At 51.0% G+C, this 13,248-nt stretch overlaps 6 protein-coding genes across 6 annotated transcripts; 3 read left to right on the top strand and 3 right to left on the bottom strand.

Annotated features, from left to right (window-relative positions):
* Positions 1–100: 100 nt before the first annotated feature.
* On the top strand, positions 101–595 carry N7510_008929 (uncharacterized protein; the record flags this gene model as incomplete). The annotated part of the gene is made up of 1 exon (XM_056980854.1): positions 101–595. One exon carries the CDS (start codon positions 101–103, stop codon positions 593–595), a length of 495 nt encoding a protein of 164 aa, XP_056831063.1.
* Positions 596–848: 253 nt separating this feature from the next.
* Positions 849–1,796, bottom strand: N7510_008928 (carbon-nitrogen hydrolase family protein; the record flags this gene model as incomplete). Its single annotated transcript, XM_056980853.1, has 4 exons — positions 849–1,205; positions 1,266–1,344; positions 1,400–1,683; positions 1,734–1,796. The coding sequence occupies 4 exons, from the start codon at positions 1,794–1,796 to the stop codon at positions 849–851; spliced, it is 783 nt and encodes a 260-aa protein (XP_056831062.1).
* A 288-nt stretch (positions 1,797–2,084) lies between these two features.
* N7510_008927 (exosome catalytic subunit DIS3) lies at positions 2,085–5,235 on the top strand (the record flags this gene model as incomplete). Its single annotated transcript, XM_056980852.1, has 2 exons — positions 2,085–2,280; positions 2,333–5,235. 2 exons carry the CDS (start codon positions 2,085–2,087, stop codon positions 5,233–5,235), a joined length of 3,099 nt encoding a protein of 1,032 aa, XP_056831061.1.
* Positions 5,236–6,543: 1,308 nt separating this feature from the next.
* On the bottom strand, positions 6,544–8,135 carry N7510_008926 (MCT family MFS transporter; the record flags this gene model as incomplete). The annotated part of the gene is made up of 2 exons (XM_056980851.1): positions 6,544–7,845; positions 7,902–8,135. 2 exons carry the CDS (start codon positions 8,133–8,135, stop codon positions 6,544–6,546), a joined length of 1,536 nt encoding a protein of 511 aa, XP_056831060.1.
* Positions 8,136–9,618: 1,483 nt separating this feature from the next.
* Positions 9,619–11,840, top strand: N7510_008925 (LIM domain protein; the record flags this gene model as incomplete). The annotated part of the gene is made up of 2 exons (XM_056980850.1): positions 9,619–10,891; positions 10,999–11,840. 2 exons carry the CDS (start codon positions 9,619–9,621, stop codon positions 11,838–11,840), a joined length of 2,115 nt encoding a protein of 704 aa, XP_056831059.1.
* A 216-nt stretch (positions 11,841–12,056) lies between these two features.
* On the bottom strand, positions 12,057–13,189 carry trm8 (tRNA (guanine46-N7)-methyltransferase; the record flags this gene model as incomplete). The annotated part of the gene is made up of 2 exons (XM_056980849.1): positions 12,057–12,957; positions 13,029–13,189. 2 exons carry the CDS (start codon positions 13,187–13,189, stop codon positions 12,057–12,059), a joined length of 1,062 nt encoding a protein of 353 aa, XP_056831058.1.
* Positions 13,190–13,248: the final 59 nt, after the last annotated feature.

Raw genomic sequence — 13,248 nt, 5'->3', positions numbered from 1 at the left:
TTACCATAGCCCTTCAAGTAGTCGCGTAGTATTTAGGCTGAACAAGACACCAAATACAAACGCCAGACTTATTTACCTCTTTGACGCTATCACACCAACAATGGACGTTCCTCGTTCCTTTCATCAATCTAACCCCAAAATCAGCACATATTTTGATATTTTTTCCCGGAATTATCACCGAAGGAAATCTAAAATCAAGCAAGCATACAATTTTATTTCCGCCGCCCAGCGGAAACTCCTCATCGAAGCTTCCCGGCCAAACCAAGAGCTACGATTATTGGTTGGTCACGCCAATTTAGTCGATTCTCTTACTAAATACCTCACCGATATTGAGATCCGGGAACAAGATTGGTTCAACGATCTCCCGCGGTCGACAGCTATAGTCGAAGACTTCAATAAAAATTCGGACGCTGGAGATTTGGACACTGGAGGCTCGGATACTGAAGATTCGGATACTGAAGATTCGGACACTGAAGATTCGGACACTGAAGATTCGGACACTGAAGATTCATACACTGGATATTCAGACACTGGATATTCATGTGATCCACAGTCTGTTATAAGTGATAGATGTGAGAGTCAACTTTCACTATAACGAATGTACTTTGGGCACCAAAGCTTCCGGTCAACAACGGGCATCATCTTTGACCACGGTACCTCGAGGTCCACTAGAAGAGGGATAACAAGAAGAAAATTGAGGAGACACAGATTCGGGCTCTGATCGCGAGAGTATGAAACGTTTACAGGAGCTCAAGTTCAGTGAGACGCCATCGATACCATATTCCCCTCCACTCCCTTGTTAGGCTCTTCCCATTGCGACACATTAACATAGCGATGACTCGCCCATGTTACACCTCCGGGTATACATCTGTCCTCCTGAGCAAGGGCATCTCCCGCTTGATCTTCGCCACCAGATCTAGATCTATGTCGGCAACAGCAATCTGTGGCTCTTGGTATTCTTCTCCCAGTCTTGCAACGACTTCACCCCATGGGCTGACAATCATCGAATGACCATAACTGTGTCGCTTTTCGTTATGAGGGCCCGACTGCGCGGCTGCTATCACGTAGGACTGCGTTTCAATAGCTCTTGCTCGAAGGAGAGGCTCCCAATGAGCTTTGCCGGTGGGCATTGTGAATGCCGATGGATACGTAATAACCTGAGCATTTTGACGCTTCAGCGCAAGGCTGATTTCTGGGAATCGTAACTAAATAGAGAAATATTAAGCATAATCCGGTCGGGGAATAAACTAACGACATCAACTTACATCAAAGCATATCATCAGTCCTACACGCCCCACGGGCGTTTCGAAAGGACTCAATATTTCCTGTCCTTTCTCCACACTCCTAGATGCCATCTCATATGTTAAAAATTCCTCATAATGAAGAGCCAATCACTCACGAGCTCTCTTTCAGGACTGGACCATCCTTAATATCCACATCAAATAGATGAACTTTCTGGTAGCGTTGGGTGATTGCTCCCTTATCATCAATCCAGATGAGCGTGTTCTTGACTTTGCCGCCCGAGGCCGGTTCATGAATTCCAACATTAATGTGGAGGTTCTTTTGCTGGGCTTCTTTTTGCAGGCCGAGGACGAATTCACTCTCTTCCACGGAGCGAGCCAGTGAAACTGTTTCTGCTGCCGATGAGCCTATATAGTCCGAGGCCTCGGGCAGGAACAGTGCCTCGTGCGGTGTCAGCACATTTTTATAGTTTTAAGAGTCATCAAAAGAACCTTGGCACCGGCTGCAACGGCTTTCCTGACCAGAGTCTGGCATTGGGCCAGGTTGGTAGACATGCTCGCTGTCGAACAGAGCTGGCCCACAGCCTATCTCGTTGAGACGGAAGCAGTGAGTAAAATGATCATTAGATTCAATGGACAAAACATACTGCTAGCACCATCTTGATTTAGTTAATAATTGTATATCGCCAACAGTAAATACAGGAGAGTGCGTCACTATTCCAGGGCATGCGGTGATACGGCTGAGTCAGCTATCGCTCGACTCGCTCGTTCCCGCTCCATCCATTTTTGTCGCTCACGCTTCTTGAGCACCCACTCTCTCACCTACGAGAGTTCACTGTCGCCATGAAGAGCCTTCGGAGAGATTTCTCCTCGAACCCGCAGGCTGCAAATGTCTCCAGCAAAGTATTCGTGAGGTCGACCAAAAGTGGAAAGGTGCAAAAGATTGTCCGCGAGCTCTACTTGCGACAGGATATTCCATGCTCTTCAAAGCTGTGCACGATATGCCCGTCAATTGCGCCGGCCGACGCCAATGGAAACAGTAAGCATGCGATCACTTTTCATGTTGCTACTCGGTGCTAACTTTACGCTAGTTGCGCCGTTCATCCTCTCCGATCGTCCCGCCGGTACCAAGGCCTTCCCGCGCGGCCACTACCTCGTTCCCGATACGAATGCGCTGTTGAATGGAATGGATCTTTTTGAGCATACGGGGGCATTTTATGATGTGATTATTCTTCAGACCGTCCTCGAGGAGCTCCGGAACCAGTCGCTACCGCTCTACAATCGCCTTCTTGCCTTGATCAAGACCGACGAAAAACGGTTCTACCTTTTCTTCAACGAGTTTCGCCTGGAAACCCATATTCGGAGAGAGCCGGATGAGTCGATCAACGACCGTAATGATCGTGCCGTGCGCACGGTGGCCAGTTGGTATGGAGAACATCTTCGCGCATCATCGACAAAAGCGAAGAAAGAAAAGGCGGTGCCTGCAATTGTGGTCATTACCGATGACAAGGACAATCTTCGCAAAGCCGCGAATGAAGGCGTAACCGCCTTGTCCTTGTCTGACTATGTTGCCGGATTGGAGGACTCGGAGAAGCTGTTGGATATGATCAGTGAAGCCAGGGAAGCGCGGGATGCCAAAGGCTCTGCTCGTGGGCAAATGTTCTATCCCGAGTACTATTCAATGTCGAAACTCACGACTGGTTTGCGAGCCGGGACGCTCCACCAGGGTGTCTACAATGTTTCGCCTTACAACTACCTAGAGGGCTCGGTCAATGTTGCAGCTTTCGATAAACCGCTTCTCATTCTGGGCCGTGACAACAGCAATCGTGCGATTGCCGGCGATGTCGTTGTGATTGAAGTCCTTCCTCAAGACCAATGGAAGTCCCCTTCAACAAAGATCATGGACGAGGAAGCGGTGACCCGAAACGACAATCCAGAGACTGAGGAGACCGAGGCTGTGGTGACAGAAAAAGAGCGCAAAACTCTTCAGGAGGAGGTAAAAAAGGCTCATGGCAAGAATTCGGAGGGCAAGCCGCAACCAACTGCCAAAGTCGTTGGTGTCATCAAGCGCAGCTGGCGTCAATATGTGGGACATGTGGATTCGAACTCAACCGGGTCCCAGGCTGCTTCGGGTCGGCGGCAACAAACGATCTTTGTGCTACCTATGGATAAGCGGGTGCCTAAGATCCGGGTACGCACTAGACAAGCCGGTGATCTACTTGGCCAGCGCATTCTCGTCACCATTGATTCTTGGAGTCGCGATTCTCGTTATCCTAGTGGTCACTTCATCCGTTCTCTGGGAGAATTGGAGACGAAAGGTGCCGAAACGGAGGCTTTACTCCTGGAACACGACGTTCAGTACAAGCCATTTGCCAAATCCATTCTGGATTGTCTGCCTGTGGAGGGACACGATTGGAAGGTGCCTGCATCCAAGGAGGATAAAGGCTGGAAGGGGAGGCGAGATCTCCGAGATCTTCTTATCTGCAGTATCGATCCGCCAGGCTGTCAAGACATCGATGATGCCTTGCATGCACGACCCCTCCCCAACGGAAACTTCGAAGTTGGTGTTCATATTGCAGACGTGTCGCACTTCGTTAAGCCGAACAACCCAATGGACCTTGAGGCGAGTGTTCGCGGAACTACGGTCTACCTCGTCGACAAACGTATCGACATGCTTCCGTCGCTACTGGGTACAGACTTGTGCTCCCTCAAACCCTATGTGGAGCGCTATGCTTTCTCGGTTCTCTGGGAGGTGACTCCAAATGCGGAGATTGTGTCTTCAGACTTCACCAAGTCGGTCATTCGTTCACGCGATGCCTTCAGCTACGAACAGGCGCAGCTGCGCATCGACGACTCATCGCAGAATGACGAGCTGACCCAAAGCATGCGCAATCTTCTGAAGTTTTCCAAGATCCTCCGTCAGAAGCGTATGGATGCAGGCGCTTTGAACCTTGCGTCTCCAGAGGTCCGCATCGAGGCAGATAATGATGAAGTTGGTGATCCGCTGGCAGATGTCAAAACAAAAGCCATGCTTGAGACGAACAGTCTGGTCGAGGAGTTCATGCTTCTCGCCAACATCACTGTTGCTTCTAAGATCTACGATTCTTATTCGCAGACAGCCTTACTTCGTCGTCACGCTACTCCCCCACCACAGAATTTCGAAGACCTCATCAACCAATTGTCGAAGAAGCGGAATATGGAGCTCGATGTTTCTAGTTCCAGAGCTCTTGCCGACTCTCTCGACCGCTGCGTTGATCCTAAGAATCCTTTCTTCAACACCCTCGTCCGTATCCTCGCAACCCGATGCATGACCTCTGCCGAATACTTCTGCGCTGGGGCGCACGCCGAGTCTGAATTCCGTCACTATGGTCTGGCGTCGCCTATCTATACCCACTTCACCTCGCCGATCCGACGGTATGCCGACCTGCTCGTCCACCGACAACTCGCCTCTGCTATTGGCTATGAGGGCGAAGACGGACGCGCTGTCATCGAAGGAACCAGCACGCGCAGCAAGCTTGAGGACATCTGCCGTAATATCAACTATCGACACCGCAATGCACAGTTTGCCGGCCGTGCCAGTATCGAATACTACGTGGGCCAGGCACTCAAGAAGCGCGGTGAGAATTTAGCCACTAAGGGCGGTGACACGGGCACCGAAGAGGAAGGGTATGTGATGCGCGTGTTCGAGAACGGCGTCGTTGTCTTCGTTCCACGGTTCGGTATTGAGGGCGTGGTTCGTCTCGAGGACTTTGTGCTTCCCGGTGAATCTGGCATCCGATCCGTTGCGGAAAGACGCGAGCTGGCTGTGCATCGCACGACAGACTTTGATAATGAGGAGTACACCCTCCGAGTCCAGGAGAAGGGCCACTCGGAGAAAGAAAGAGGCATGCTCGTGGAACTCTTCCAAAAGGTAAAGGTCAATGTTAACTCGGTCAAGGAAGAAGGTCGTGGGGCTGGCAAGAGACGGGTGCGGATCTTGATCACTGAGGCATGAACAGCGTGTCTACCTTTTATGTATTCTAGAAAAGGGGAATTGACGCACACAACTACTCACTTTACTAAGTTTTACCACGAATTTACACATAGTATGTGAGGACCTGTGAAAAAATATAGAGGAAGAGAGATAGGACATTTTAGATATGCAAAAAGCTCTACAGACAGCGAGCGAAAGGGCTCATGACTCTACGTGGGTAGGGAACGAGTGAGCAGAAATCAGAGGTGACGAATGTTTAGGAGAAATTAGCTACGGAGAGAGCTCAAGCTCAAGTGAGTTGAAGGTAACAAACCATCCTCACTGATGAACACTTTTATCAGACAAGCAAGTTGATGATGAGGTGAATGTCTGAAATATCCTTTCCCTTTTGAGGAGATCACTCAGTCAATACTACTCACTCCTTCGTTTCCTCATTTTCATGATCGTGAGACTCCTTCTGTCTCCAGTCGTCTCTCTGACTTGCCTGATTTCTCTGGCCCTATCAAAAGCTGCGAGTTTCGACTCTAACGGGCTCCTTCTCTCATATCCAGAGTCTGATTAAGGAGGAGACAATAAAACTGCAGCAACTGTTATCATACCTTCAGAGGGTTGAGAGAACATCGCCTTCTGATTAAGCGGGTCTTAACTAGATAAATTTAAAAAAAACCATGTGTTCAAAAAATGAAGGTCGTGCCCGGGATCGAACTGGGATTGCCAGAATCAGAATCTGGAGTGCTAACCATTACACTACACAACCCGATCTGGTTAGATCAAAGTCTATGGTAGTCCAAATTACCCCTATCTTATTATACTTGATCATTTGTTTAAGGTTACGCGTATGTTCGCCTAAATTCATTCGGTAGAGATTTCTATTTATCTACGGCCTGTGATTAGTTCCTAGTGTACAAAAGATAAGAAAAAAAAATTAGATGAAAAAATAATGGGGGGCGAAAAAATAAAGGTCGTGCCCGGGATCGAACCGGGATTGCCAGAATCAGAATCTGGAGTGCTAACCATTACACTACACAACCTGAGTCAGTGGCCAAACCAGCCATTGAATTCTCATGAACTAGGAAGTTTTCCACTCATCCCAGTTATTCCTAGCATGATCTTTATTTTTTACATTAAATTACCTGATGCTCATTCCGAGGTCTTTTCAACCTTTAGTAGATACTCTAGGCCGGTTACGTCTAAACTTTCCACAAGTCCTGGTTCAACCAGACTGCGCTCGAGGGAATAATACGTTTAAATCGAAGCACTGGGAAAACCTGCCATGCTTTTCACATTTTATATACCCATCCTTCTTTCTAAAGATCTTAATAACCATGTTCATACGCGCTTTATAGCAACCATTCTGCGTACCAGACCGAATGGAGCCCACAACTGCGCATTAGTAGTGGCGGTGGACGTGGAAGTAGACAGGATAGTGGCAGGACGGTCTCGCTTTTCACCACTACCAACCTCTTCCGTTAGAGGCCCACTCTGGACGGCCGCTTCACGTCGCCGCTCTTCACGCTCCTGCTCGCCGACCTTCCAGCCACGGACAATCCACAGGAACAAGGAAGCGCCAATGTATGCAAATCCCGTGAAGATTTGAAGGTGTTGATAGGATGATCCACCGCCGGGAAGGTGAGCGCGAAGTTCCAAGGCAATAGGTTCGGAAACGGTGCAGGGTGCGACGAGAAATAGCCAGGTAATGCTGAGACCGGAGGGTAGGTCTCGCAGGCCGATGATTTCAGCCAGCACAGGCGAGACAGTTGCCCAATATGTACCGGAGACGGTGCCAACCAAGACAGCAAAGAAGCAGGTGACGCCCATATTGTCCGCGAAGATCCAGATAATGAGACAGAAGAAGCCGCAGCAGAAAGAGAGCAGCGTGGCAATGTTGATGCGGCCTAGGCGGTCGCTGAACATGCCCACAAATGGACGCCCCAGGCCCTGCCCCAGATTCAGGAGGGCTGAAACAATACTCGCCTGGTGCGAGGAGAGACCAATTGATAGTGCGAAATCGGCCATGCTAAACAGCAGCGATACGTAGCCCAGCATACTGAAGACTCCCCAACAGAGAAAGGATAGAAACTCCGGCCGGCGTAGAAGTGGGAAGTGAAATGCCGTCAGACGGCTGCCAATTGCTTTATTGCGGTCTCGAAGCAGGTTCGCACAGACTAGATTCACGACGCACGAGACGATCCCTAGCACACGGAATGTCCAGGCCAAGCCTATTCGCGGGATCATTGCGCCCACGGCTAGCGACCAGATCAAACCACCGAGTCCGGATCCTGCAGCCGTGATGCCCATGGCAACACTCCGGCGCTTCAGAAACCACTGCGGAGCAATGCTGACACTCCCAACGAACAGAAATCCCATCCCGAAGCCGAAGCAAACACCCTGGCTTAGGAAAATCTGCCATTTTTTCGAAGCAAACGAAGCCCCAATGAAAGACAGGGTCTCGAAGAAGACGCCGAGATTCAGCACAATGCGTGTGCCGCACAGCTGGATCAAGTATGTGGAGAGTGGGGCAATAAGTAAAGCACAGGAAATGCTAAGACCGCCTGTGAAGGCGTATGCGAGGACTGAAGTATTGGGGAATACATCATGGGAGAGATAGTAGGAGAGAAAGACGCCGTAACTCTGCGCATGGAAGTCGGTTAGCCGCGAAAACCCCACAATAGTTTCCTGATACTGACGCTATTGATTCCCCAGGTGTGCGCATTGATCCAGAAGACGCACGCGACACAGACCCAGCCATATCCACCGTCCGGAGGCAATGCGCGGTTGTCTTTCTCGTCTTCGTCACCGTCAGGTTGTGGTTCAGTCTGTGACTGCACATTGTGGTCTTGCCCATGTCGCGAGGTGTGTTCAAAATCCAAGTCATTACTGTCGTGCGAACGAATAATATCAATCGGCGTATTGTCCGCCATCGTGAACTCGAGGAATTATTGATTTGTTGGTCCCTGCGACTCTCACTAGTAGCTTGACTGGATCCGAAACCGGTATACCGTTTGCATCACGATATGGAGGCGTGCGTGGTATACACAAGAACAAGACAAAAAGAAAGATCCCGGCAGGTTATTATCTGGACGGTCTTACGGATTAATGGCCGAGATCCCTATTTATGGCATAAAAAAAGGTCCGGTGTGCTCGTGGGGGGTTTAGCCGCAGTTTCGGCGCCCGCAGGCCAATGACGGGGCCCAGTGGCTCCTTCAGCAAGCGGGACCACCTCCCCTGTTCTTAGTTAGTTGTCAGTGCTCTTGCCTCCACCAGGTGCTGTGCCGAGTGCCGGTGCGGAGAGCTTGGGGGCGGGCCGCCTCCCAAGCCGCCCTGACTTCAGATATAGAATGAATAGAAGAAAGTCAACAAAATGACTCGAAAAACATCTTACTTGATGCTAGATCTTGCCAGATAATTATCATAGACAAGTACTACTGTACGCTATAGGTGGAATTAAGTATGAAAGGGGCCGTTGGGCAGACTGGGAACATTTTGGCATCAATGTCTATACGATTTATGTGCGCTCGGGCGGTCAGTTGTATTGATTCCCGGAAAGCAGGAGATTCGTGTCCATATTGAGAACGAGCCAATGTGGTGGGGTACGGATTGAACGTACTTGTCAAGCAATGGCGCGATGAATTAGGGGGACTCTCCGTGCCTTTGGCCCTCTGCTCTGACTGTCCTGCGCGAAATAATAGCTGTCTTCTGTCTCACACTAGAGATGCGTACTAAAAGTATTTCAACACAATCCCGCAGCGTGAGGACAATCTGATCTGCCAACTTGCTGCCTATTAGGTTTCATCATGGGTAACGACATCTCAATTAAGGGCGCTGATACTCTACTAGAAGTTCGCACATTACCAAAAGGGCTGGAGTGGTTCTCGGTTCAATTTTGGACCATATAGGCTTTTGATAAGCTAGATATGAGCGTGGATGTTGATTATCCCTCAGTTGGGTAACTATGCTTTCCGTGCGGCTAGGGTTGTTTCCTCTGCTTCTTCAGCAAGTAGATAAGATCAATATGCACTGAAATTTTTTTTACTACACCCAACATGTTTGTCTTAGTAATTTTTCTGCGGAGATGCTAGATATGACAATATTGCTATCGCTAATAATCAAGAGGAGCTCTTTGTAAAATAATACTTAAGTTTTCCTCGGCCAACTTCTATACTTCTCCATATCATCACGTGTGGATGAGTCAGGCGTTGCCGCGCCAGTTGTTTGTTGTGGCCCCTCCCGTTGCGTTATCTTGTTGATATTGGACTCATCCATTCCTCATCCCTTGATTGCCCCCAAACAGCAGCAGCCATGATGCACAAATCGAGGAAAGTGTCGCCGCCCGGGCCGACGTACATGTCCAGTGACCAGATCGGTTAGATCCCCTGAGATCCGCTTAGATTCCCGTCTTGTGGAATGTTTATCCCGCTAACTCCCTCCCGAATCACAGCAAGCTACCTGAAAGATCTCCGGATGAATCGACCAGCTCGTCCGACTGGCTCGCGCCCATTACCAGGGAAAACTTCCCCTTCAGATCTCCAGGATAACCTTCCTCCGCGCGCGGCCTCCGCGTTCTCCATGTATCGGCAGACCGACGCAGGCGAGGACGAGCCTCGCTCCAGCAGCTCCTTGGCTTCTCGCCGCACCTCGACCAACCGCCCCAACTCGATTGCCTTTGACCCGCCGCGCTCAGTCTCCGGGCGCAGCAAGATCTTTCCTGCCGAGGTGTTTTCTCGCACACTTCCGGACTCCTCGATCCCCTATTATCAGGAAAACCAGCAGCGACGCCAGGAGAGAGAAGAGGCACGGTCCCTTCGGGATGCCCTGCAGCAAGTGGACCTTCAGGATGAGGGAAGTCTGTTCCAAGCGGCGCAGGATGAAGCTGCGGAGCTGGTGTGGGCGCACCAGAACCCTGGCGTGCCATATAAAGACCCCCATGGCCCTTACCGCAACCCGGATAACACCAAGCGATATTCGGGTCGGATTTCGAGTATAAAAGGCCCACGGAGCGCTGCATCCTCTACCAGAATTCCAAGTGGATCATCCGGCGGCAGCTCTTCCAGTCCAGATAGTCAGAAATTCTCGAGCTCCTGGCGTTCGTCTCTCTCCAAGGACAAGAGCTACGGGCCTTTGAAGAAGAATTCTAAAGTCAACTTTGAATTGCCTGCAGAGGAGACCGACGGATCGAAAACAAGAAATATTAGCAGTGGTTCTTCCAAGGGGATCTTCAGAAACCCAAATGATCAAATATATGAGGAGCCTCGTGATCCTCGCAACCCGGAACAAAATGGCCAAGCCAGCTTATTCGGGTCCGACTCGTCCGCTCTGAAGTCAAAGCCGCGCAATTCCCTCCCAAGAATGGGCAAACCTCTTCCTTGGCTGCGGGATAGAAGCTCCAACAATGACCGCCCCATACTAGACAAGATCGCCCGTTTTGACAGCCACAAGAACCCTCCTAGCCAGTCTCAGAACCCCGCCTATACGAAAAACGATACCCTGCCCAAGCAGCCTCCCAGCACTCAGGAGGAGACCGCACCTACAAAGGGAGGAATGGAGATCCGCAGCGACGACATCCGCGCAGCCACCAGTAAGAAGTTCAAAGACCGAAGTGACAACTTGCCCAAGCCTTCCGCGGTCAGTGATCGAGCCGGCCGGCCCATTGTCAGCTTTGATCCTAAATGGCAGCCGAGTGAGCAATCGCGGCCCAATCGTCAGGTTCGAGAGTCGACCTCTCGGGCCGCTCCCCAATCCCGGCGGCGCCAACGATCCAAGTATCCGAGGCACCCCCAGTCCCAGTTATCAATGTCCCGGACATCCAAGAACCGACTATCTCCGAGATTTCAGAGCCTTCTCGCCAAGAGATTCAGTCCGCAGCTAGGAGCAGTCAGAGCCAACAGCCAGCCCCAAAGAAGCAAACTTCCAACTCGCGCGGCCAATGGTACTCACCATACACGCGGAGCGGTGTCCCTACGGCGTGCTGCGAGTCCTGTTCGCTTGGAATCTCTGGAAGGATTGTAACCGCTGGAGGCTCGCGTTTCCATCCAGAATGCTTCACCTGTTTCCACTGCCAGACGGCGCTCGAATGCGTGGCTTTCTACGAGGAACCCGAATCCAGTCGTGCGGAACGACTGGCAAATGCACAACCACATGACGAAGAGGCCCACGTCCCGCGGTTCTACTGCCACCTCGACTTCCATGAACTCTACAGCCCCCGCTGTAAGAGTTGCAAGACCCCAATTGAAGGCGAGGTGGTGGTTGCCTGTGGTGCCGAATGGCATGTCGGCCATTTCTTCTGCGCCGAGTGCGGTGATCCCTTCAACCCACAGACCCCGTTTGTGGAGAAGGACGGTTTTGCATGGTGTCTCAACTGCCATTCCCACCGCACGGCACCGCGCTGCCAGGGCTGTAAACAGAATGTGCTGGACGAGGTCGTCATTTCTGCCATTGGCGGACAGTGGCACGAACGGTGTTTCGTTTGCCATGAATGTGGCGATGGGTTTGGGCCTGAGGGACGCTTCTTCGTTCGCGAGGGCGAGCCTAGGCGGACAGCGAAGGGGCGCATTATCGGTGGCCCGGTGCAATTGGCCATCTGTGAGAACTGCGAAGGCATTCGCCTCAAAGCTCCTGGGATGTGTTAGGAGTAACATGCTTGGCTAATGAGTTATTGATTTTATGATATTTAATAGTTTTGTGATTTTGGACGTTGGCCGTTTGGGATCCTTATTGATTGGTATTTGGTTTCTGCATGTGTTTTTATCTATCAAGCTTGTTTTGGAATGTATTGTTCTTTTTTGCAGTGCTTGCCGTCCATGGATGTCAAGCAGAGACTTCTTGCATTGCTTTCTCTGTTCTTCTTAGGCAGGCCACTCCGGATCGGCCTTGCGTCTGAAAACAGCCACGTACTTGTTGCCCTTATTCCGGGTGACCTTCTTCGACTCCTCCGTTTCAAACTTCATAACGCGAAGGCAAGGATCCTGCTCTAGCTCACTCTCCGACACACGCTCCCAAAGATCCTTGATTCCGCCAGAGACAGATTGCGTCTCCGGGTCGTGCTGGAAATGTCGCAGAATCCAATGATGGTACTCCTCCACGTCAGTAATGGTATACAACAATCCCCCCGGGCGTAGCACGTAGGCGTACTCGGCATTCAGGGACTCGGAGATGATCCGCGCTTTGTGCTTGCGCGCCTTGAAGTGCGGGTCGGGAAAGCAAATGAAGATCTTGGACAGCTGGTGGTGGCCGAAGAAGTTGGGGAGAAACTTCATCGTGTTGGCTCGGATCGCGGAGATGTTCTCGTAGTTGCCGGGGACGATGGCCGTCGTTGTGCCGGCTTCGTCGGCGGGCTTATCGGATGTTTTTTGGACTGGCTCCTCCTCCGCGGCGGTGGGGGCAGGAGAGTCTGAAGGTGTGGCGGCGGCTTTGTTCTTGAGGTGCTGCTGCTGTGTGCGGAGAAAGCAGATGCGAGAGTTCAGGTATTCGAGGACCTGGGTTCGGATTTCCATGCCTACTTCTGTGATTAGAGTGTGTCTAATCTTGTCTCTCTCCCTCCCACATGGGTCCGACTCACCAACCATCAGCGTCTCTGGCAATAATGGCGCCAGCGCAACCGTCAACCCGCCAAATCCGCACCCAATATCCACAATCTCGACATCCTTCACCAGTTTCCGTGCACCGTCGGGAGTCGTCTTCGAGGAATCCGGATCCACGAATGCCGGGTAATGCGACGACCAGTCCATATGAGCTGGACTCAGCGGACTATTCGCAGATTAGCATTCATTCATTTTTTTCTTTCCCAAATATATATATCTCATATCTTAGAAACGTACTAGTCCAGGTGGTGATCCGAGAAGGGATTCGCATGCGCGCGCTGCCGGAAGAACCGCTTCTGCGGCGCCTTGAAGCTCGCTGTCTCGTCGGAGGCAGCATTGGTCAATTGTTGGCGGTATTCCTCGCGCTTTTGGCGCTTGTACGGGGGAGGCGTTGTCATGGTGCTCTGTGTATGTGGTCAATTGGTGGGAGGAGAAAAGAGAAAGAGAAGAGAGAAGG

Source organism: Penicillium lagena (assembly GCF_028827675.1).
Source record: "Penicillium lagena strain IBT 129212 chromosome Unknown utg000006l_segment0_segment0, whole genome shotgun sequence".
In the NCBI taxonomy this organism is placed as follows: domain Eukaryota; kingdom Fungi; phylum Ascomycota; class Eurotiomycetes; order Eurotiales; family Aspergillaceae; genus Penicillium; species Penicillium lagena.
Note: the sequence above shows the minus strand (reverse complement) of the source record. Positions and strands in the feature narration are given on the sequence as shown.